Source organism: Dermacentor albipictus, chromosome 2 (genome assembly GCF_038994185.2).
Source record: "Dermacentor albipictus isolate Rhodes 1998 colony chromosome 2, USDA_Dalb.pri_finalv2, whole genome shotgun sequence".
Lineage (NCBI taxonomy): Eukaryota > Metazoa > Arthropoda > Arachnida > Ixodida > Ixodidae > Dermacentor > Dermacentor albipictus.
Window position 1 is genome coordinate 124,846,927 of NC_091822.1, and position 25,813 is coordinate 124,872,739.

General features: G+C 50.6%; 1 protein-coding gene across 5 annotated transcripts in view; it reads left to right on the forward strand.

Moving 5' to 3' along the window:
• The window catches only part of LOC135910729 (CAP-Gly domain-containing linker protein 1-like), a 155,104-nt gene that overhangs the window by 4,174 nt on the left and 125,117 nt on the right, over nucleotides 1-25,813 (forward strand). The window contains exon 1 of one of the 5 annotated variants that reach the window (XM_065442777.2): nucleotides 8,647-9,312. The exons of 2 other annotated variants lie outside the window; for them this stretch is intronic. In XM_065442777.2, coding sequence (XP_065298849.1) covers nucleotides 9,091-9,312 — 222 coding nt within the window. In that variant the 5' untranslated portion in view covers nucleotides 8,647-9,090. Of the gene's footprint in view, nucleotides 1-8,646; nucleotides 9,313-25,813 lie in introns of those variants that run through there. 2 more of the 5 variants (XM_065442776.2, XM_065442782.2) reach the window with 2 other exon arrangements.

The following is a 25,813-nucleotide window of genomic DNA, read 5'->3' on the forward strand; positions in this document are numbered from 1 at the left end:
TCATGCCTGATGAACAATGAACGAAATCCAAACAGTCGCTGTCGCATGTAAACCGTGTAGTCACGGTGAACCGGGGCTAAAATTGTATGGCGGTGTCGCTGTGCGCTTTGTCCTTCGGTTTTGCGGATAGGGGCGTTCGAATATCGATTTTTGGGACCGAATCGAATCCGAATGGAATAGTGCCCGAAGCGAATCGAATATCGAATAGTTTTCAAATTTACCGAACAGCCGCTATCACCATTAATATAAAACAACATTCACACCTAATTATTTTTCAGTTGGCGAGTTTCTGTCATTGCATGTATGGTGCGTTATGAAGCGGCGTTTATTAAAAGCGCAGATGGGGGAGCGGACAGGTCGTTTCTTCGCATGCACAGGACTCTCCAGAGAGTGTGGACGACCACTGCGCGGCCTTTATATTATGGCCACTTATACATAGTATGCACGTACGTCATTCAACGATACTCCGCGACTTCCGGTTTACAGCAGCGCCATCTTGGGGAACCTATAGGCCTATGCACGCGCCTGTTGATAAGGTACTCCAAGATGGCGGAAGCAGACGACAGCAGCGGAGGTGACGTCACGTGCATACTATGTAAAAGTGACGTGGTTTGCTTCACTACGCAAGTGGTCGTGTTAACGCGACTGAGTTAAGGCCCCGTGTCAACGCGGGGCGCGATATGGACGCGCCGGCCGGCGCCAAGCGAAGGCGCCACAAAAACGCGACGGAGACGCGTTCCATATGGTTGTCGCTTCCGTGAAATTGTAAGCGCGCCGTTTAGCCCTTGTTCCGCTCTTTTCCGTGTTTACGGTCACCTGCCTCTGGCGTAGTCAAAGCGGCGCAGCTTTATATATGTATACATAGGAAGATAAAGAGAGAGTACATTTGTGCGTCTTGCAAGAACGGTTTTCTGGAACTCTCTTTAAATGCGCGCGCGCGCGCGAGAGAGAGAGAGAGAGAGAGAGAGAGAGAGAGAGAGGGGAGGAAGTGACCCGGGAAAATCGCGCACCGCACGAACCATGCGTGCGGCCCATTTGGGTACACGATGAAAGCGAAAAACCTTGTTCAGGCGCTGCGACTGCATTTGGGCCCCCAGAGCGCTCACCATGGGGTATACGTATCGTTTCAGCTGCTGAGCACTGCACGCTGAAAAAGAAAATACGCTGCAGTCCAGATACTGCAGCTGACCGATTGTATGACGCGATAACATCACCAGGATTGCACTGCCTGCAGGTTCAGCCGGCGTTATAGGGACCACATTAATACCGTAAGTTGCGAGGGCACAAACGTCGTGCACAGGTGCGCGGATCCGCTATATACCGAGTTACAACCGGCCTTTGATTACGCACCACATTTCATTACCGCATGCCCGGATTCGGTACAGCTTTAAATGCACCGTCTCCGTGTTGACCCACCATGCAGTTAGCTATTACACTATAAAGGGATCGGCCCAGTTCACCTTAATGCTTCGGGATTTATTTATTTATTTATTCGGTATACCTACATCGCCTGTACGGCATTAGCGTAGGGGGGTTAAAATACAGGTGGTCACAATGGAAACATATTCGGCAACATCAAAAGAATACATCAGTAAATACAACATAGTTTAAGCACTGAAATTTGCAAAAGCGGAATAGAAACTAACAAAGTGTACAAAACAAAGTGAGTGACAAAGTAACTAACAAAACAGAAAAAAAGTAGCGTATGTGCAGAGATGAATAACAGAACAATCAAAGAATGTGGCTCTCAATAGCATTTTCAAAACTAGAAGCTGCCATCACTTCATTAGGGAGCTCATTCGAATCGCTAATCGTGTTAGGAAAAAATGAATACTTAAACACATTGGTACGGCACTGATAAGCTCTAATTTTGTTAGCGTGGTCTCTCCTAGATGAAACGTAATGCCGCTCCTTGATGAACAGTGTTTTGTCGATACCAGTTTTACGTTTATATATATTGTAAAGGAATTTCAATCTTAGGATTTTCCTGCGTGAAGAAAGAGTTTTCCAACCCAACCCTTCCCGTATTTTGGATCCTCTCGTAGTAAAATTATAATTTCCTGTTACGAAGCGTCCTGCTTGCTTTTGGACGCGTTCTATTTTTTCTGTGAGGTTTTTAGTGTATGGATCCCAGATAACGCATGCATATTCTAGAATAGGCCTGATGTTTGTTAAATACAAGGTTGCCTTCAGTGATGAAGGAGAATGCTTAAAATTTCGTCGGAAAAAGTGAAGAAGACGGTAAGCTTTCGCGCTAATTGAGTTAACATGATTAGTCCAGTCAAGCGTTTCAGAAAACGGATCGGCTCAGTTTACAATTAAACTGTCCCTGGCATTTCCCCACATGGCATCAAACGGGTGGACAGATAGAAAAACTAAGAGGGGTGAAATGTAGGCTATATATAAAAGGCTCGCTTTCATGAAAGCTTAAGGAGCGATGAAGCGTTTTTGCAAACAGTATATTGAATCCAACCTAATGCGCTAGGATCAGTGTTCCATTATCTCTTTTTTTTTTCCCTTTTGTCGCTGCTTTTCTCAGATAAGCGTGAAATATTGCTCTTCTCATATCGCTTACTCCTGATCAGTGATTGAATTTTAACAGCTATTGTTTCGAATAATCCGCCAGATTCCTGGGTATTTTTTCATAATGGTTTTCGGGCATACGTTTTTTTTTTCTTGAACAACAGCCGCAACAATAACAAGCAACAGTGGACGAACCCGTGTGACGTTCTTGCTTCCCTATGGGCTATAGCGTCACCAGTGGCTTTTCCGCCGCACTGGGCGGGGTTGGTGAGAGAAAGTCTACAGACATTAGACAATGTTGTCACGTGCACGTTAAAGAACGCCACGGTGGTCAGAATTAATCTGGAGTCCCCACCCCCACTAGCTACGGTGTGCCTCATAATAATGTCGTGGTTTTGGAACCTAAAAGCACAGAATTAACAACAACAACAAAAGTCGCTCCCTTCGTGCAGACGCACCTTCGACGATACCCGCGGGGCGCCTCATGCATAATATATGCAACCCGAGGCCTGAAGCGAGTTTGAGGCATTTTTACGGAGCAACAAGCCCAAGTTACGCTTGTAAAGGAACCGCAGTTTCGACCGAAGGGTGACGAGTTTACAGCGGTAGAAGAACACTAGACGAAGTGAGGCGCGTATTTTTGTGGACAGTATCAATTACTGTAAGCATTCATTTACTGAATAAACACACGTGACGGTCACGCGCCCAAATATACATACATGGACAGAGTTCAGTCTGTATCAGAGAGAGAGAAGTGGTTCTTATGGAGACGGAGTAAAGGCTAGCACTATTTTCTGCAACCCATGTGGTAGCACGGGTCAGCGCCAGCAGGGTGGAGGAGATGGGATTAAAAGAGAGAGAGAGGGTAGGAGGGAGAAAGGTAGAGGGTCGTAGACACGGGTCATGGGCAGGTTGCAAGTGCTAGGCGGCGCCCCGTCTTTCCGACCCCTAGCGCCATCTGACGAATAGTTGCGCGAATGTGGTAGGATTACTCATGGCGTCAGCAGCCCGCACTGCGTGTTTGGCGTGCTGTCAAACGATAGCGATGGCGCGAAACAGCGTGCCGATATTAATTTTAGCCGGGTTTCGGGGAATTACAAGATCTTCATAGCTTTTTTCGTGAAAGGAATTTAGGGAAAGGAAGTCGTCTATTTGAAGTGGGGAACGTCTACGACGTGAGGGAAGTGTTGAACTCGCACTGATCGGAAGCGACTGCTAGGTTTATTCCGCAAACGAAAAATAATGCACCAGCGAGATGCGTGAAGCTCAGCGTAATTTACTTCGTTATCTACGGTGTGGACGCACGAAATTGCAGGCGAAATTGATTCTTGAAGATCGGCGACAGCAAACAAATCCTAGCGGGGAGCTGCGATTGCCGTGCTGGCTTCGCAGGGAAGTGCAAAGACGCCGCGGTAGTTTCCCTGTACATACATGACGGCAAATACGAATCCGAAACATCTAATCCAAGAACGTGGGGCGTATGAACGACTCGTAAGACCTACCAGAGGTATTCTAACGTTGCTCTCCCCAAACACAAAAAAAGGGGATCAACTTATCAGTAGTAAAAGACTACGCTGAGAAAATATTTTCGACCAAGTTACTGGAAGTGCGATACTTTTATGTTGCGATTTTTCAGTGCGTGCAAAGGAGGTTCCAATAAACCACGTTGTCAAAAATTTTGGTGATCTCGTCTGCACCTTCTTTGATATGCTGCCATGGGCGCAGAAGAGTGTATGCCAGCTCAGCCGGCTGCAACCCCTCCTCAAATCTCTCAGCAAGCCCTAGCGCTGTTTGAATGGGAGAGGATTGGGAAAGAGTTCCACGGCTTTACTGCGGTACAGTGTAGGAACAAACTACTTTGTTTGATGCATATCCTGGTACGTACTGCAGGCAGTGGCGTAGCAAGGGGGGGGGGGTGGCGTGGGCTCCGGGTGCAAGGGGCCAGTGGGGGGGGGGGTCATATACGTCTGGAGACACACAAATTGTTGATATCCTCGCCTTCCTCCAATAAACCCGGGGGAGGGGGGGGGGGACAGAAGACCTATGGGCCCCGGGTGCCAGACGACCTAGCTACGCCACTTACTGTAGGTGTCCCGTTGCTGCCATCATTGCTGTAAAAGCAAAGAATTCAGCGTTATAACGCACTTGGCATAACGCCGGAACTTAAAACAGCTTATGCCGTCGGACGAGCGCTATCCAGTGTTGACGCCGTTCTGCTTCATACGGTCGGCTTGGAAACCTGTAAAACTTTGTTCCTCGTGAGCTGGTGTACGTGCTGTTGCAGCCCACTACTCAACAGCTCGGGTTGCACTTCGGCATTGCTCAGAAAAGGCAACCGCTACGCGCGAAACAGTGCACATACAGGCTTTCCGAACGCAAGCGGGCCGGTCGTATCCTGCCGGTTCTGCGCTTGCCGCCGCGAGGGGCGCCCGAGTAGGCGGGGGAACTACGTTCGCAACCTGCCTATATAGAGGTGGAAGCGAAGTAGTGGCGGATCAGGAAGCGCACCGAAAGGCGCTCGCGGTCACAGACGTGGCTTGATGAGCTGCCGCTTGCTTCGCCAGTTCATTGCGCCGCGCCATCGGAAATCGGCAGATCACGTGACCTTCAACACTATGCGCACGCGCCGTCGCACCTAGGACAGCACGGCGGCGGCGCGAACGCGCCTCGAGTCTCCGCGCAATCGCTGTCGCAATGATGTAGGCGGTGTTTTGTTAACCCTGCAAGGAGTCCGGGGGCGTGTGGTATGTGGGGGTACGGAGCAAGAAGAGTCGCGGCTACAGCTCCGGTCTGCCCGAGGGGGTGGGGTGTGGGGGGATACGGCTTAATTAAGAAGAATGTGTGGTGCAAGGTTAAAATAAACGGAAGAAATAAGAGGAGTACAACGAAGAGCGATCAGGATCACGAGCGCCCGGTGCACACACACATTTGGTGTTCCGGCAACTATGACTCAGACAGCAGGGTTTTCGTGTGCCCTATAGCGACGAAAAAACAGAAAGCGACTGAAAAATATAGAAAGAAAGAAAGAAGGAAAGATAGAAAGAGTCCAGAAAACCGACTCCCGCACGGGCCGGCGTGTGCAATCGATGCCTTCGATGCAGCGAGCGTGTGGCTCCGCCAGCCCGAACGCCGCTCGACCAGTGATGATAACTTATATCGGCGACCCCCCCCCCCCCCCCTCCCCGAAGAATGCGCGGGCACAAATAGTGACACAACATTGTTGAGCTAATCAGGTTTTACCACATCTGTTACACGCGACTGACACGAGCAGCCGTCTGGCGCAGGTACTGCATGCAACTGCGTCAGCGAGGCCGCAGGCAAGCGCACGCAACGCAGGGCACCGTAGCGCGGCACTGGTCAAGCAGAGCGTGGCGGTCGTCCATCGGAAGCGCAGCGTCCGTGGAAAGCCCATCAGAGCTGTAGGTGCGAGCAGTCTCGCGGCAGACTTTCAGGGAAACGACTCGTATGGCGGAAGTGCTGCTAAACTCTTGTCGCTTTGCGCCGGAATGTATACAATGCCGACTTGTCACCGCGTGTCTCGTACAAAAGGGTCGTATATCTGCGCTCCGCACGAGCAAGAACAACAACAAAAAAAGAAGTTTCGAAGGTCTTTTACGCGTAACTGTTGAGGGTCCGCTGCGCATAAACCCCTTCCCGAACTTGTTTCGCGATGCATGCCATTGGAATAGAGAAGAAGCATTCGCCGCCACTGGAAATGACCGTCCTTATTGACCGAAGCGCACGCTATAGGCACAGCCGTTCAGGTATACTGCGAATCCTGAGTGACTTGGCTCCTGGCACTACTGTAACTTCGGCAAGGTTTATTGCTCGCACTTATAGGGGTATTACTCAGGCTCGCGCGTGCGCACCTGACCCTTCTCTGGATCGCACAGCGCCGGCGGAGCGGCAGTCGCTCCCTAGCACTTTCGCAGCAGCCCTAGCAGTCAGAGCTGTGACCCCTAACCCGCGGTTCGCAGTGAGTTGCGACCACGGCGGGTTCAGGCCAGTGGGGACAGGGTGAGTCTCGACCTAAGGTGTTTATTCACCTTGGTGTACACTGATTCCAACAGACAACAACAGCCACAACACATACAAATACAGCACAAAACACAACCGCAGCGGCGGAGAATTCCGCACGTCTGGGGTGAAACAAACCGCACAATGTGGGAACCACAAAAGAGGCTGATAAGAGTTCAGCTCACCCAAAGTGGTTCCGCGCTCGGGCCCTGGGGCGGTGAGTCGCACACAAAGGCCGGGCGCAACAGGGGGGACGGCGTGCGGCGGTCTCAGCGGCGGATTTGAGATGCGGCCGTTCGCTAGCTCTTCCACCGTGAGACAAAGATCCGTCGGGGGAATAGCGCTTCTCCCGAGCGGCGGAGAGGGGTCTCCCCGGTTCCAAGAAAGGGAAAGGAGGGAACGGGGTGCCTTGGCTGCAGCGTCGCGGCCAGGCGCGAAGAGCAGCGGGAGTGGCGAAGGTGCCCTCTCCTCGCTACCCTCCGTGAGCGAGCACGTGATTATCGCGTGATAACCGCGTGGCCGCTCCGGAGATATCGGGATGCGCGTGCGATCCCCACACACTTTACCGTTAAGTATAAAAGAAAAGAGCGCAAACTGGCGGATGTGCTCCTTTCGTTTTTTTTTATTTTACCCCGGTACATATGCTGTGGGGTGGCCCTTCTTGGGACTTTCGGTATCTTTAAATTTTTTTTCTTTCTAAGTAGCGTTGTCGATCCGGTAGTCGGTGAGGCCGTCGGAGCGGAGCCCGTGAAAAGTACTGTGTCGGTACCACTCTGTTATTCAAGTAAGATTTTATTCATTTGTCTTGACCATGAGGCAGCCATTCCTTGAGGTGTACTTACATACGTGCGTAGATGCGACCGCGACGTCGGTTCGATACGCATCGCGCGTCGCTGCCACGACATCCTTCAGTCCAGACAGCGTTAGCAGCAGTAACAGCGTCGGGAGGACCCCTCGCGTCTTGTCGCCTTCGCTCGACGGATGCGAAGGCCCTGCGCACACGACAAGTTTGCACGAGAAGGGGTGGATGGGCGCTAGACAGCTGGAATACAGCGCTACCAGCCTGTGATTTCTTTTTCTTTCCTTGCATCCTTCCGTCGCCCGGTGCGACGACTTCCGTCGTCCGACACTGAACTTGACGAGGCGGCGTCCCTTCGCCTCACCTCCTTGTGTGTGCGTCATGCAAGGCAGGAAGAGAGAGAGAGAGAGATGGGAGAGAGAGGAAGAGCGGCAGGGGTGGTTACGTGTTGTGTACATATGCGCAGCAGCGGGGAGATGATGATGCACGAAGAGAGGAACCAAGGGGGGGCAGAATGTGTATACGGAGAAAGGAGGAGGAGACAAAAAAGTAAATCGCGGGCGTTGCACGCGATATCACGACCCGGGAGCAACAGTGGCTGCAGCAGCCGCAGCAGCAGCAGCAGCAGCATCTTCTCTCTCCTCCGCAGCCGTCACGAAGCTGCCGCCGTCGCCGTTCTGACGCCCTGCGCGCATTTTTGATTCTCTCGCCCTGTTTGAGTCATCCTCCTTTCGTTCTTATTTTGTTGCTCTAGGTGACGATCTTCTCTTTCCTTTCTGCCTCCTTCATTGGTGGTGCCTTTCGTGTTCACCGTGGAAGTGGCGTGCAAAGAGGTTGGAAGGTGGGGGGGGGGGGGGGGGGTCAGTTGGTGGCCCGCGAATGTGCCGTTCTCTGGCGGGCGCCCATGCTGAGAAGCGGCTGACTGGGGGCATGCCTCCACGGGGTTGCATACGGTGCATGCAACGCAGCTCTGGCGAAGCAGACAGACAGACGGACGGGCGGGCAGAGCCGCATATACGCATAGCATCACCAGCGTCGGCATCGTCTTTGGTCGAGTGCGCGCGGTCATCGCACACTACGACTGCCGTACTACGGGTCACCGGCTGCCTGCTGCAACGGCTCAGTCGTTAGGAGCACGTCGTTAGCGCGCCGCGGCAGTTGCATTGTATAGCCGGCCGAAAGCAGATCACTTCCCTCCCCCCACCCTTCCCCTCCTCCCGGCTGGCTCGTCCCTTTGCCCTGGAAACGGCCCGCTTCACCCGCCGCGATGCAGAGGAGGAAGAGGCTCTTGCTGCGAAGCACAGTCGACATCGCTGGTCCGCGTGTGTCGTCCCTGCCAGAAGAGGAGACTGACCGCGTCCCGCCAAGGTTCGGGTTAGTGCACCGTCAAGAGCGCCACCGACGTCCGTCCAGGCCTCTGGAGTAACGGAAAAGACACTGCTGCAGTGCCCTGCGTCACCCGTACCCGCACTACTGTGGAGCCGGGCGTATCTGTCCGGGCTCTCACCGGTGTCTCCAGAGGACCGCCGCAGGTGTGGACTCGTAGCTGAAGATCCACACGGTCCGCGTGCAAGGCTCTGCGTCCGCTCGGTCTTCTCTCCTTCGCGAAGTGTGTGCACAACACGGAGCGGTCTCCTGCGGCGTGCTCCGACGACGCCGTCTGCAAATTCTCCCGTGGGGCCTCTTCCTCCCTGTAGTGGACGGGGGATCCGTCCTGCAGTGTATACGCGTGAATCACCGTGTACCCGGCAATGGTGCTCGTGGTCGGTGCCGTGGACAGTTCGGTGCGCCTGTCCGCGACGAGCGGCGGCGGCGTCCACGCGTCCGACGCGTTCGGATGGTGCTCGCCGTCGCGGCGACCGCTGGTGATGACCGAGTCGGCGGCGACGTCCTTGGGCGCCCTGCTGGCGGCGCCCACGCCGCCCCTGCTGCGTCGCATCCTGCTGCGGTCCCACGGTGACGCGCCAATGGGGGTGAGTTGGTCGGGGCTGTGTGGAGGCGGGAGAGGGGTCGTACATTGAAGGGGAGGACCCGCGTAGGTGGTGCTGCATGCCCGGGCTGGTGCTCAACCATACTTTGACAATCCGTTGACGTTTCGTATAAAGTTGTTCGGGCTGCGAGGGATCGAAACTGCCAGACACGTTAACTTGTGCGGTCAACTTTCGATTTAACTTGCAGGATCGAGCTTTGAGGTAAGAGACTTCGAAGCCGCGGCAAAGTGCGCTGCCGTTCCGAGGCCTTTTTCTGAAACATCTGAGCCTTGAACGCAAATGCACTTCGTCACAATATTTGTGAGCTCGTATCTCGAGAGTGATGCAAACCTCACAATACCTGGTTGCTCAGTGGCTATGGTGTTGGGCTGCTGAGCACGAGGTCGCGGGATCGAATCCCGGCCACGGCGGCCGCATTTCGATGGGGGCGAAATGCGAAAACACCCGTGTGCTTAGATTTAGGTGCACGTTAAAGAACCCCAGGTGGTCAAAATTTCCGGAGTCCTCCACTACGGTGTGCCTCATAATCAGAAAGTGGTTTTGGCACGTAAAACGCCAAATATTATTATTATTCACAATACCTGTGTGTATATGACTGCCGAACTCGCTGGCGCCAATACGTAAATAGCAATACGAGTCGTAAAGCGATTATTTTTAAGGTTAATTAGCGAAATATTGTTAATTTGTAGTACATTTGGATTTGGCGTCGAAGCCGCCTCTTCAGATGGATGGTGCTAAAAAAAGTAATGCCTCGTACATTATAAGCAGTGTCATTAGTTCAAGAAACCTGCTCAGTAAATCAGGCTTTATGCGTGATCTTGCTTAAACACTGGTTGTAGTGTGAGCCAGCAGTATAGCGTGATGTTACTTAAACACTGTTACAGTATAAGCCAGCGGTATACGCATTTTTTCAAGAAAAAGTGCTGGGCCATGTCCGACATCTTGTGGCCAACCTTAGCATCAAATTAAGAAGTGACTAACCAGTTCCGCGGAAGCCCGCAACGCGGTGGGAGGTTCATATGAAAGGAAAAACGATCATCCACCCGACTGCGGCACGAAGCTACTGTGGAAAAAACATACGGGTTTCTCATTTAAAAAAAAAAAAGGTAAAAGCTTCGCAGCTGAACAAAAAAATTCGTGCCGCGGTCCGGGGAACGAACCCGCCACCAATGCCTTGGTCACGTGCTCGCTCGCACACATACTCACCAACACTCGCGCTCGACCCTCAGCGTCCACTCGCGTTCTTACTCGCCTCCACACAAGGTCACTGTCAGTACGACTCTATAGTTGACGCTCACCTTATCAGGCATTCGCTCCTCTTCATACTCAGATCTGCTCAAACATACCGACACTTGTTCCCATTCATATTCCATCACACCTTTCTTCGCTCACTCGCAGTATATATATATCCCTAGTCTGTGGCACAATCGTAGAGAGAGCACACGAGTCGAGTGTATACTCGTGAGCGATTTACTTGCCCACGGTTGCATAACTCAGCGCGGTGGGTCGGCGTGCTACAATCGTGGTTTTTCGTCACGTCTCGCGCTGTTCGAAAACTGGCTTCTGTCGGCTTTCTTCGGCGTCCGCGACGTCACAAATTTCTGTATGTAAAGTTAGCGTCGATATTTCTCGAAATCTGACGACGAGAGCGCGATTAAACCGTTTCCGTATACAGTTCCGCCTGCATCCAACTTCGGGATAAATGCTTTACGCAATCGCCTCCGAATCTCGGGAGGATGTGCTCGCTTAGTTATGAAGCCTTGCCCTGGCGAAGTTTGATCGATGAGTGTACGTCTGAATCCACCGAAAGTGAATTTTTCGAGACACGAAGAGGTATTATCCTTGAACCATTCATTTAACCGCCGTGGAGGCGTATAGTGGCTTCGGCGATGCGCTGTACAGCCCACGGGCGCGGGATCAAATCCCAGCGACGGGGGCCACGTTTCGGTGGGGGCGAGCTGCAAAAAACGCCCGTGTATCGTGCATTGGGTGCACGTTAAAGAACCCCAGGTGGCCACAATTAATTCGGAGTCCCCCGCTACGGCGTGCCTCATATTGGTATCGTGGTTTTGGCACGTACAAACTCAGAATTCAATTCCAGGTGAACCATTATTTATACTCAGTTCTGCTTTTTATCGGAGATAGAAGTTTATCAATAAAGCACTGGCGCATGTTTTTCCGATTTCCACCAAAGCTCCTTGTGGGTTGCTGTTCCTATGTCGTTTATTGTGTCGGTGGCCGCCTCGCACTCTGCGGAAATCGACAAAAAATCCAGGCTCTTTCGCATTTAACGCGAGGTCGGTTGAACGCAGAGTAGTCTGTGTCGCAGATATACAATTCAGTACAGATGAACGTGATCCTAGTGGATGTCGACTAGACGTTGTCACCCCAGTCGTGGCCCTCACGACAAATCACGCGCGCTTCATACACACCCAATTCTCTTCACCCCGCCAACTAGCCCACAGCGACATTCGTATTTGCCGGTCTGTTTCACTTACTATATGGGGCTGTCCCAGAACGTCTATCCTTAGTATATAGTCCACAGGGCTTGCGCATTACTACGACGCAGTAGTGGGAGGCCACACTGTTCAGCTCTGACCCGGCCGAGCAGGTCTGGGTCGCGGGGCGGGCAGATGCTGTAGCCGTAAGGGAGTGAGGGACCCTGGGACGACAACCGCCGTCACCTACCACTACTTAAAATTTAAAAAAAAAAAATCCATCCATCTATAGACTTCCACTCAATGTTGAATCGCGCCTTCTTGCTTTTTTTTTCCCCCCTGTCATTCACGATCTCGGGAAATATCGGATTATCATGCACTTCGTCTCTTTCCTCGCCGCTTCTGAATACGACGCGCGCAGTGTTTTCGTGCAGCAAAAAATGCCGCTTAGTCCCCCCCCTCTCCCCTCCAGCCTCGTCCTCCTGGTGCACGCTGGCTTTTGTCCCAGTTTTCATGCTTTCGTGCCTCTTTTTACGGCGCGTTTTCGGCGCGTGACGCGCGTGACCTTGAGCCTGGCGGTCTTCTTCTCTGCACCTCCGCGTGCTTACTCGAGGGCTTTCCCCCCCGTGCACGGCTGCATTGCAAAACCCGCCGTGACCATCGGCGTGCGGCACGCACGCACGCGCGCGTTTCGTGAATGCATCGAGGACGTTCGATCTTTCTCGTTCGCGCCCCACGAGAGAGGAATGTAGAGGAATGCGGGCAAAACGGGACGGCCCGCGGCTTTCCTCAATAAACGCGCAGGTGGCGCAAGGAGACTTAAATGACGAGGCAATGGAAAAATGGAGTGCAGCCGGTGGGGGGGTGCGTGGAATGAATGGATGTCGTGTTGGTGAGAAAAGAGGGGTGGGGGAATGGAGTGGGGTTCGGTACACTGCTGGCAAGTCAGTGAGGTAAGCCTCGGCGAGATCGAACACGGTGATAACACGAAGGCTGCGCGCGTTACATCGTTTCGGCGTGCGCAAACGAAAAAAAAAAAGAGAAACACTTCAGTGTTCGGGTTAATACGTTACGCACCAATAGGTTTTCCATTTGCTCGCGCCGACGGCGTGAGTTCTTTCCGTGGTCGTCGTGCCTTTGCAGTCTCTACACTCTACTTGGCCTGAATGTACTGGGCACCGTGAGAGACTTCCCGGACCACGGTGTACGTATACGTCGTACCGAAAACGCGGCGATGGTTGCCGATATTGCTCGTCACGCACGACGCGTGGATAGTCGTTGCCGCGGTCTTACGTATGGTATAAGCCTTCTCATCCGAATATTCCTGTTCGTTCATTTTGGATAGGTTGGGTCTCCACGCTGCGCTCCTTCTGCAAAAGTGATGCTAAAGTGACGTACGCGACCCAGTAAGACCGTGGACTAAACGAGCGCATGACAATTTTTCAGTTAGCTTTCAGAAAAATGGAGGCTGCTGACGATTCCTTCGCTAATTTGGTCTCATCATCGCTGTCGTTCTGTGTTATAGGCAATTCATAAGTGTAACCTGGCACAGGTTCACGCGAAATCGATGCAGTATAGGTCCTCTCCCTCTCTCTCTCTATCGGTGATGTTTATATGTGTTCAACTACTACTACTACTACTACTACTACTACTACTACTACTACTACTACTACTACTACTACTACTAATAATAATAATAATAATTCATTTACGTGGTAGGAAACGACAGTGAGGTGGTCTGAGTGTTGGTGTACGTACAGAGAGAGAGAGAGAAAAAGTAAAGATTTAGAGCTGCAACGAAATTTGTTGTATAAAATTCAGATGAAAAAAAAATAGATAAACAGCCGCACAATAAGCAACAATACAACATTAACTCACAATTCTGGTAAGGAGTACACATACAGAAAGAGGAAGTATGTGTAGACAGGAGATGAGTGCAGCTAGAAGGAAGACTCAACAAAAAGTTCGAAACTCGTGAACGGAACGAAGACAACACTCACATTTTGAAGGATATCAGGTTGGAGAAAATGTGAGCTGTGCAGACTTTGCATTTCGTTAAGAGGCTAGTATCTGCTTAAAGGGGCAGAAACGTGGAAGGGTCTATGTTCCCTGGTAGTCTGCTGCGCGGAACCCGCAGTGAAACAGAGGCTACTAGATCCGAAGATGTTTATTTATTTATTTATTTATTTATTGTGAATACCTTCAGTCGCCTTGGCTTTGAAGAGGCAGTGTTGTAACTCCTTTAATTATTTTACATAAAAAGAAGACGTTGGTACTACTGCGTCTACAGCTGAGTGGCGGTAATGTAAGATCATTATTCAAACTTGAAAAGTTGCTGGTGCGCGAGGTCGGGAATATACAATCATGAGCTTTTTGCTGGTTAAGCTCAGCTAGTATGCTATTTTAATCGCTTGTGAAATACTCCTTACCACCGAGGAGTACTGAAGTTATGGGTTGCGTACGGATGCGAACAATTGAGGAAGGGAACTGGGGTACGGAATTCCCTTGTAAGCATGTAGACAGAACCGACCAGGCGCCGGCCTCATGATGCTACGGGCTTAGGAGTGGACGGAGAAGCGGCTGGACCTTTTTTGCGGAGCAGTTTGTTCTAGAGAAACGAGATGGCGCCTTCGGCGACGCGCCGCACGTCGCCTCAGCGACAGCGCATGAATACGAAACCACTACACCGCTTCCACCTTGCTTCTGTGCGATCAGCTGTCGGAAGTGCAACTGAGTTTGTCAACGCGCTGTGCTCTTATCGTGACGGATTGAATCGTGTGGCTTGAAGACGTCTGCAGTAGTTGACTGCAAAAGTAGTGACTGACATATTAAGGAATGGAATGAACCTGTGTGGCCATAAGTTCGCGGACCGTTGCTGCAACTGTCCGTACGTGTTACCGGTACTTCGAAATCTACGGCTTTCCTCGAGGACACAGAAATTTGCTCATCCGCCTATCGTTGTATCGCTAACCTTAAAGAAAAAAGTGCTTCAGCCCCGGAACGTCGGTAAGAGTGAGTACCGCTCGTTAAACAATGACAAAGGGAGTAGCGCCCCTTCCTGTCATAGTACGTGTTTCGCGCGCAGTATCTACACACATATACCCCAACTGGCATGGAATCGTACCCCGAATATATCGCCAACGAGTGAATAAGTGAATGGGCGCACACTTGAATATATGCGCACCATATACGCACAATAAATGACGGGCTACACCGATAGCGCGTGAATGGTCGAAGCTGAATGTTTCGTGACGGTCCAGAAGAGTAAGCGAGCTACTAACGATAATACATCTTTGCTACGAGGTATTACAACGTACCACACGGCTACGATTCAAGCCTTGCGCGCAGCAAGAACAAATCAATCGGAAGTGAGCACAACCGCGAGCGATTAGGCAGAAAATAATCAGATAGTGACCGCACCGAGGAAGTCATAAATGTGACTAGACGCTGCTTCAAGATATTTGCCAAATAAAGAACGAAGAGCGAAACACATTAATCCTGATTCAACTCATGGGCTTGGAATACATATATTTAGCCGCGCTGTTAAAACAATAAGGCTCACTTTTAAAACAAGCGCCATATATACGCTGCTCGCGCCGTTTGGACATAGCTTAATCAGCTTCCAAAGCGCTTTTACATGTTCTCTGAAGCGGTGGCCAATGCTTCGTGTTGTCCACCCAATCACCGTCTACGATATATCCCGAAATAGGGGTTTGCTAAACCGCACCGGCGTCATACACACCCATTGTAAACGCGGAGGCAATGGAGGCAGTTGAGGCAAGCAATGGACGCTTCCCCACGTGATCTAACATGGCAGCGCCCACGGGATCGCCGCGAAAAGGGTCAATATATAAGATTGCCTATTAACGCGATAGCGTTAAGGGCACCGTGTCGCAGAAAATTCGGTGACGGTGTCGGCGTTGGCGGCGTTGTCCGTGAGCGAACATAGTATATATTTAAGTATATATATATGCCACGTCTTGCTGTACGACATGCGGTATAACCCGCCGTGGTTGCTCAGTGCCTGTGGTGTTGGGCTGCTAAAGCACGAGGTCGCGGGATCGAATCCCGGCCACGGCTGTCGCATTACGGTGGGGGGCCAAATGCGAAAACACCCGTGTACTTAGATTTAGGTGCGCGTTAAGGAACACCAGGTGGTCAAAATTTCCGGAGGCCTCCACTACGGGTGCCTCATAATCAGAAAGTGGTTTTGGCACGTAAAACCCCATAATTTAATTTTTTAGCATGCGGCATATGCGGGTTATATTGCCACACCATTCTATCGCTAATGTTGCTCGTACCTTGTCCTACATTCTTGACAAATTTATACCTCGGAATTTTGAGAATGACAGCCCACAAACAAATGTCATCAAACGAAACACCGACAGTGCGTGCATGTTATGTTAAATCTTCTCAGACTTAAATATTAATTAGTGCGTCACAATAACATAAATCTGAAAATGATGTAACCTTTTCTTTTTTCGCGGCTGTGCACTATCTACGGGATCGGCCCACGCGAGAGGCCGCGTTTCTACCAGAAAGCTCGCCCTCTCGCCTTCGCGCATAGCGTTTGCCGCCAGCGTTTCCCGGTAAAACGTAACGGTTACATAAGCTGCAGTTGCCGGGAAGCGTGAGAAGCAGTCAGGAATCTTTGAATGCTATGCGTTCCACTCTTAATAAAGGCGAAGCTTGAGCGTACTCCAATTTTTTCAGCAACCCTCGTCAACACTGCACCATCAACAGAATACGGGAAGGCGATATAAGATGGGTTTTACGGCAATACGAAAAAAAAGTGGTTTTAGATCAATTCATAGTCAGCCTATTTCACACCGTTCAGAGAATGAGGATATATAGGTAGGACTGCAGAACGCGGCAGTCCTCAATACTGCGCACCTTTTTAAACATTTTGTTGTCGTCAGCGTAAAGAAGAAATGAAGACTTCTGGATTACTGAGGAAACGTCATTGATGAAAATTAAGAAGGGATGCGGACCTTACGTGTAACCTTCGGGCACACCATTGATACTGTAAAAACAAAGGATGATTGATCGTTCACGCTCGGGAAGCAGGACCTGTCGAGGAGATAGCTGCGCGGTAGAGCCACAATAGCAGCTTCAGCACCGTATATAGTGCGCAAGCTTCTGGAGCAGTAGGGGATGATTGACCACGTCAAACACTTTGCTGAGGTCTTAGTAATCGGCAACTTCCCTCCTTTGTGTGACGGGCGTGGAAATAAAACCTGCATCGTAAAGCTGACAAGGTTAGTGGTCAATCAGCGGCCGTAAAGAAATACATGCCGATTTGGAACGGGTACATCTTTTACGCCAAACAGCAATGCGCTGTGAATAGCTAATTCTGAAAGCTTGGAAATTGCAGAGAGAAGAGAAATCAGCCGTTGCGACATCTATTTTGATGCCGGATTTAAAGACGCGATAAGCGCGAGGAGGTTTCCAAGCACATGGGGAAGTGGAATTATTCAAACAACCAGCAAGATTGATATCAGCTCATATATACATAGATGCCGCCCTAGGCTTTGATAATGGCGGCCAAGATGCCATCTGGGCCGCAGGACAACGATGACGTCAGACGCCTGAGGAATTAGCTGGTGGGATGGTCGTTACAGGGTGCCGAGCTGGAAGCTCCAGCAGAAGAGCGCGGCTGGCGGACATGTGCTGTCAGGTGACGGCTTATATATAGTATAGTTGTAGGAATAGCGAAATAATTAGGGTCTGCTTGGACTTCTCCACCGCAGGAGTCAAGCAGACGACTCCTCGTTTGCTGGAGCGCATACGAAAGTGTCTCCTAAAATCCGCCCGCCGGTTATGTTCTCCAATGACTCAGTGTGGGACTTGTGATCCCGCTTGCAACAACAACGACGACGAAGACAACAGCGACAACAACCGTTCTTCTTGCAGCGCTACCCGTATCTCGAGGTGCGATTGATAGCGTGCGCCTGACGCGCCGCAGAAACATCCGCGGTGTTTCGAATTGAATTTTCGCGTCGTATACAATTCTGCGAGGCGCGCATCCTCTTGTATTATACGAGACCGCGTACATCCCGCCCATTGAAACTCGGAAGGCGCAGTTGCGACATCAGACGAAGCGGTCGTCGAGACCTTGCGAAGGTCTGCGCAAGAGCTGAACGCCTTGTCTCCTGTGCGCTGTTATCGCGACGAGGAAGTGGGCTTTTCTTTCTTTATTTCCTTGCCCGCAGGGATATCGCACAGCGTCTGAAACACGTTCGCCTTGAGTTCACTGTTTTATTTCGTCCAGAGGAACGTAAATGGACAATAAAGAGAAAGTAAAACAGTTGAGGCTAAATTTAATAACTCCATACGTTTATTAAATAGACGTTAACAGGTTGATTATTAGATGGCAGAACGTAGGCCAAAGTTTCGTTTCTTGAATTCTGCGTCGGAAGTGCAGCGCCGATGCGTCACGGATATGACGTCACGGATTTTCTTTCTTACCATATTTTGGCCGTTGCTGCTCGCTGAACGTTATCGAAACTTAACGAAGTTCTGCCCTTGGCTCACTTAAAATGCAATGTATAGTCCGCCTTTACCGATAACAAACCAACTACGTAGCCCAAGCAGACGCAACGGCAGACTCCTCAAAACGTCGTATATGGGGTATATGCAGTCCGCATTATAATAATTTTGACGGACGTCCTTCAACGGGCGCCCAAAGTTTATTTCCACCACGAGCGTACGTTCGCGTTCCGCCACCGTCGGAACGCGTGTGCCGCAGCGCAAGTGTAGAACCCCGCGACTCCGTGTACTTGTGCGTGCACGCAGAAATAGCTCCTCGCCGATGCAGAACAACAACGCGGTTCTCTCGTGCATCTTGTGCGCTGCCAGGCAGCTTCGCCAGCGGCGCCACGAATATATATATGTACTTATATGGTTCGCCCGTAAAACTCTGTGAGCGCGCTCTTGCGGCGCGGTGATTTGGCGGGTCGCTCGGCGTCTTCAAAGGCCTCCCCCTTCTCGCTCTGCGAAAGTGGCGTATCGCTGTGTAGCAACGTATACGGAGACCGCGATGCATGCGTGTACTAGGTACATTGCGATTGCGCGCGCGCGCCTCGCCGAGTACGAGCGCTCGAGTTTGTGCGCGCTGTGCCGCTATACGCTCGACGAACCGGGATAACTGCGGAGAACTTCCCATTTGCTGTAAACCTGCCCAGCTCCGCGCGGACGTGCCGCAGTGAGTGCGTGTGGCCCTTGAAGCACGTACGCTATGTAGTTTAACGCATACTTGACTTCGAGTTTATTGCTTCTGCGAGAGACTCTTCCTCGTGCGATCAGGGTCGTTGTCGCGTCGTTATACGTATAGTCGCGGAGGAGAATCTACGTCACGTGGACAGGGAGACAGAGCTCGGCAAGGATAGATAGCACGACGATTCTGTTCCATTTGTTCTTTTTTCCCCCTGCCGCGTGCTTCGTGAAAGGTCGTAGCGGCGCTCTGTTTATGTGTATACGTTATCGCGGGGATCGGCATAGCTGGAATGGTGGAATATAACAAATAGAATTGAGCAAAATGGAAACCATATATACATTTATATACCGGCCCTCGTTTCGCTGTTGCGTGACTCGTTTGCTGATCGTGCGTGCGTCCGTGTGTGCGTCCATCGCCACACACAACTGTCTGCGGCGATGAGGTATACGTTGGTGAAGCGCTCGCGTGTGACAACGCCCCTGAATGTTTATGTACCAAGTCCCATATGTCTCGTTGGCGATCGTTTAAGCTGCTGGGAAGAGGAAACAATTAAGAAAATCTTTTTTACTATATGTACACACCACTTTATATTCGGGGTTCCTATACACCTCCTTGAAGACCATTGAATTTGGGTAAGCAGGCTGAGCGGCCCTTAAAGCTGGGCTATGCCATGGACACTGTCTATCAGAAAACCATCACATATATATATATATATTGAAAGCGTCGCTGAACGATTTCGGTGTAGCGTGTGCGCAGGTACCAACGACCAGGCTTGTTTAGGTCTCGATAAACAGTGCGAAGCGACACAAAGGACGACGAGAAAGGGGGACGAAGTCTACACTGCGAGGCGCAAATGAGATCAAAAGGTCCCGCGAATGCGTAGCCTGTTGCAAATCGTCCCGCGTTGTTGTCCCTGACCGAAAGGAGCACTTGCGCAAGCCACCGGCGCTTGTTTTGGGCGGCGGCACCGGCCCGCGGCACGACCGAACGCGACGGGACCCCGTGGCGGCAGCTGCTGCTGCTGCTGCAGGCTGATCGACGTGCATGCAGCCACGGCGGCAGCGTTGCACGCACCAAACGTCGCAGCTGTCGGCCGCACGCACACCCCGCATACGTATACGTGGCCGCGCCGAAAATTGAGAGCCGTCATTACGATGCGTTCGCCAGGTACCACGCCGGGACGACCCGAGTGATTGATGGCGGGGTTCTCGCGCGCGACAACGCGTATACATATATGTATACGGGGCGCGCCGTGCTCTCCCGCCTTGCCAAGGCCGCGGTTTCCCGCCCTTTTTGTTGGTGCGCCGCGATGTGTACGCGATGCGGAAGAACAATTGATCACTACATCACGCGAGTCGTTTTTCAACAAACTCGCGCGCTCGCTTCGAGCGGCGATGTTAGATGCGCGTGTGCGAGCTTCAGGGGGAGTCACGAGGCGGCGCTGCACGCCCGATCGCCATAGAGTGCCTCGATGCCTACGGAGGCGCTGGCGTCGAGGCAAAGCCCATGGACCCTAGCTTGTCAAGCGTTTAGTTGGCTATGCGCTTCGTCACTGGTATACGCGGACAAACAGGCCCGCGACGACGAGCGAGTTGTGTAGTACGCAGTCTTTGCATTGGAGATGTCAACAGCTCACTGTGTGTGTGTGCGTGTCCTTTCCCGGATGATTGACAGTTATGTGGTGCGTGGGAGAATGGGCGCGCGGGAGGACGATTGCGCGTGTGTTTTAGCCTGTGCAGGTATGCCTGTTGCTGAATTTGTTTCGATGTCTTACCGTGTGCCCTGGTTGTACTTGGTGTGTCAGGATCGTCTAGGCCGATTTCCTGATCGCAGAATTGTAAAACCCAGGCACGCACGCAACGCACGCACGCACACATGCTTGCAGCCGTTTTACCGATTTCGGTCAGGGACAACAACGCGGGATGATTCGCAACAATCTCCGCATTCGCGGGATGTCTTGATCACGCACGCACACCCACAAATGCACACACGCACGCACGCCTGCAGCCATTTTACCGTTTGCGTTTAATAGTGCGAAAATAGGATTCGTATGATAAATGATCGAACGACTGCACCTCGCAGAGATGGGACAAAGCGTGCCGCCGTAAATTCGTGTGCCAAGACGCGTGGCCTTATAGATTGATTAACTCAGCACTGCATGAATTTTTGGTTTAGTATGAAAACAAATTAGACAAGCCTTTGTTTACGCCAGAGGTGTTAGAACAAACTTCACTTCCTTCAAAGAAACGCATAGTTGCGGTTTATATGTCCCGTATCATATAAGACACACCATTTAAGTGCAGGTGTATTTTCTACCATACAAATAAAGGGGAATTGCAGGAAATCTGGGCGGAGTAGGGGGTATTCTGTAAATGTCCACCTAGTGGACATGTCCATTTCATCTGCGGCTGCTGAAGTGCCATTTAACTGGGGGCGCTTCTCTCCTTCTGACCCCAGCCCAATCAATCAGCACTTCTACAGCACACGAAATGGGCATGTCCACTCGCTGGACACGTCACCTGCATACTCGAACATACTCGAACACCTGCAATACACCTGCAATAATATACTCGAACCATTGAGAAATAGCTTATAAGTTTTACTGCAAAAATGAAGCTTAGTATTTCTCAGAGTTCCATCAAGTGCAATTTTCTTTAAAATTCGATGAAATGATCGTTCCTTGATTGGCTGAGTGGTTGCCTCAATAGCTAGGCCGACACCTTTTAGAGCGCTACATTTTATGCGATTTTTTTTTGCTGAAGCAAGCCGGAAAAAATGCCTTCGTCCTCCTCCTTGCTTGAGTTCTTTGTTGCCGCTGTTATCGTTAGCTCTTGTAACATGGCAACACCAGTGCACGTCTTGTTTATTGCAAAACCACTAACATTTTATATCTTACGACATAATTTGTGAAAATAATAGTGCTAAGAAACAGCAGTAGTGGAACAGCTGCGACTATTGCGCCAAATTGCGCCAAGGGCGAGCCTCTGCGCCATCTTCCTCCAAGACGTCATTTTAGCCCATAATTGTGCCGTACCTTCGCCGAAGGAGGCATAAGAGCAATATTTCACGGCACAGTTATGCAGGATAGATTGTGCACATTATGAGAAACCTGAGGACGTCTTCAATGCAACTTCGGGTAAGTCGCGCACGTCCTATATAGGGCGTGGCATTGTTGACGTGCGCACTAGTTCGTCGAACTTTTTTTCGCGCTCGCTTGAAGCGCGCCGAACTCGCAACGCCTGTTGCAATTCTAAATGGTAGAAGCGGATTTACACCGCGATAAACATGCAAGGAGAGGCATTTTGTTAAAATATAATAACGCTAATGGTAATTTTTAGCCCGAAGGTACCACATTGATGCGCATAAAGTCAGCTCCGTTATATTTCTTGACTATGTCGAATAAAACTGCGTCCGTCGCCTGTGTAACGTACAGCTATTCCAGTGTGTTTTTATTCCAAATCCACCATTAGACCTCCGTGATAGGTCAAAATGGCTCGGGCTCCGCCCAAATGGGCTTGGCTAGAGCCATTTTGACGTATCACGGAGGGCTAATGGCGGATTTGGAATAATAATAAAAAAATATTGGAATAGGTTTACGTTATTCAGGCCCATATTGGGACATGCGCCAAATCAGACTTTTGCCTGCGCCAAAAGGTCATACGGCTGTCCCACCATCGCTGTGTGTCACATATGATATTCCATGCGGTAAAGCGATAACCCCTTATGCTCGTGATGCAACACGGATGTCCGTGCGTTGCTTTTTTTTTTTGTGTCGAAACCGCCCGATCCTTCTCACATAGCGTGCTATTTAGTAGCCCGTGTTTTGAAATATAAAAGGATGCGCTCTGGACTGCGCGAATGTTCTATACGTCTGCCGAAATTCTTTGTCGAGAGGAGAGAGAACGTATTAGCCTATTTTTAACCGTTTCGGTTGTCCTCGTATACCACTAAACCGCGGCGGTTTGAAACACTGCCATTGTTTGCGGAGGCGCGCATAAAGACACACAGCCCGCGTCTTCCGCGTTGCCTTCGGCATCGCCTTCACAGAAACGCAAGGGCAAAGCTTTGACCCGCTCGCACGTCGTTTGCGACTTCCCCCCAATCGACGACGTTCTCTTGTTTTGCTTCGCTCACTTCGTCATACTGAACGATCCAGTGCGACGTAGTATACAGCTCACGTCGCAAAACAGAAAAAAAAAGAAGGAAAGAAAAGCAAAGAGCAAACACTCCAGTCAGCCATTGTCGACAACGGCCGACTGGCCCTCAACTCTATTCCGGATGGTCTGTAGTATAAGCGCACACGTACGGCGGGGAACACTGCAACCCTTCATATATTGTATACTTCCGCCCGGCATCCTCTCGAAGCAAAAGTCGCTCGGATCGTTTTCGGCGCACGCTTTTCCTAGCTCCGCGCGCTGCCCCACTTCCTGGGAATGCCGCGGGGCGCCCTTAACCCAGTCCTTTTGTGCGTCCGGAACGACCTTGAGATGGCGTGGACCGTTCCCTCGCCGACGCGAAGCGAGAACGTAGTGCATGGGAGCGCATCGGCGGCGCCGAATTCCAAGTGGCGGTGCCGTGCAGCCTGCGCGCGCGCGCTTTCGGGGCATAAATGAGTGCGGAAGCGTGAGCAAATGGTTCGATTGATAGCATCGACCATGTTTCCGAGAGCGGCGCCACCTTTCTTTCTTTCTTTCTTTCTTTCTTTCTTTCTTTCTTTCTTTCTTTCTTTCTTTCTTTCTTTCTTTCTTTCTTTCTTTCTGCGAGGGGCCTGCGCTCCACAATGGCCTCGCTGAAGGCGTTCTCCCACATTGCGAGCTCGGCCTGTTTACGGGTGGACGCCAGTCCCTCTCCGTAACGGGCATTGTTTCCGATTGATGGTGGCGGCGTCTTCGCTTGCCTTTTCTCGCGAGCTTGACGAAACCGCGCTTAAACTGGGCGCGCACGCCAGGGAAGGGTGGGGGGGGGGGGGATGGGTGATTGATTTTGCTTGCGGTGCGCATTGTTTGTTTATGCAGTTTGGCCTAGCGGTTGTGGCATTCAGGTGCGCGAGGAGGCATATATAGAGTTTCCCAGAAAAAAATATTAGAGCTAACTCTGGCACTGCGGTCGCTCGTTCGATCGGCTGTGTACCATGGGACTGATGGTTAGTACGTAGATTTGTGGTTGTGTAGCTTCAAACGTTTCTGCGAAGTCATTTATTACGATTCACGTTTTCTAAATTTTCAAGCACTCGGTTTTCAACGTGACGAATTGTTGCGTTTATACGCCAATACTTTATTGAGCATGATCGATTCGCGAGATCAAAAAGGCGTTCGAAGTCACAGGGGCAAAGTTTAGGTAAATCCATACTTCCCATAGTTCCGGTGCTGGTTGAACCACCGTGCTTGTAGCTATCACCGACGCTATTGTAGAGACAGAGTTCCCTCTAGTGAATTTTGTGAGGAACTGTGTGGTGCAAAGGATTTATGCACTGTACAATCATTGCGCTGGTGCGTCAGTGTGACGCCACGGTTTTCAAAGTGTGGTCTCGTATTTGAGCCGGCTGTGGCTCAGTGAAAGTTCATTGAACGTGCTAAGTTCAGTCTTCCGCTCCTTTAGAATGCAATGGGGTCATGCTTTGCTTATGAATTAATTAGCTATAGGCCCGAGCAGGCGCCGTCAAAATCCATGACATCACGGGGCGCCGGTGCGCGAACTTCAATGCGGCGTCGCCACACCGTCTTTCGTTTTATTTGCGTCTTTTTTTTTGGAGCGGTTTGCCAAGGCTAAGAAAGGCCAGTGTGTGTGTGTGTGTGTCGACTCCTGTTAATTCGACCCCTGCGGGATCGCGAGATTTGGTCGAATTATCCGGAAGGTCGAATTAAAAAATGGCAGTGAAATGAACGAATTGAAATCCGTATTTTTGTAGCCTGCGATGTCGTTTCGCTTCTTCCTTATTGAAGCGCGACTCAACCAACAAGCGGCGTAAATCGCCGACATGCTCAATTAATGTTAACGCTGCCTCAGCGTTGGTCTGTCAGGTTGCAGACAGTGTTGTCGTCGTCGCTGAATGACCCACAGACTTCAACACAGTTGTCGGCGCTGACAAAATTATCAAAACAGACAATAAATCAGGAGCGCCGTCTGCTGAATTTCTTGTTTTCAAGGTTTTAGTAACCGCTGCGTGCGTGATGGTCCGTGGGGTTGCATTAACCGAAGCATGCAGTATGCTGTCGCGTTTGAGCTAATGCGTTTTCCTTCCCCCAAAAATGCATTGTTGCTGTACTTTTCAATGCGTTCGAATTAAGCGATAAGTCTAATTAACCGAGGTCTGAATAACAGGAGTCTACTGTAATGCTTTTTAAGCAATTTTTTTTTCTGTTTAGTATAGGTGCCTGTATATAGAAACTTCGGCTTCTCTTAAGGGTGGCTTGTGCAAAAAAACATGGCCGTGGCTGCGCGATAAAGGCTTTCTCGGAATGAACTATTTATAACAAGACTTGGTTCTCGTAACGTATCTTGCATTTATGTTTGCTGTCCTATAACAAGTAAGGGTTCGTTCCAATTTGTTTCAGGATGCAAAACAGTATAACTAATTTTTAAAAAGAAGAAGGTTCCTTTATGTCTTTTGGAAGAACACGACACAAGCTTAAGCCGAAAAGTTATTGCAAACACATTTCTTCAAAAAGCTGCGGGAATAACTAATTTCCTTAAGTTCCATTTAAAGAACCCATTTCAACAAACCGTTTCCCTCAAATATTGCCGCATGGTGAGTGGAGTATGTGTCACACCATCGCCCATCGATGTACGCTTTAGAGCGCATATAGGGTCAATAAAATTGCATTAATTC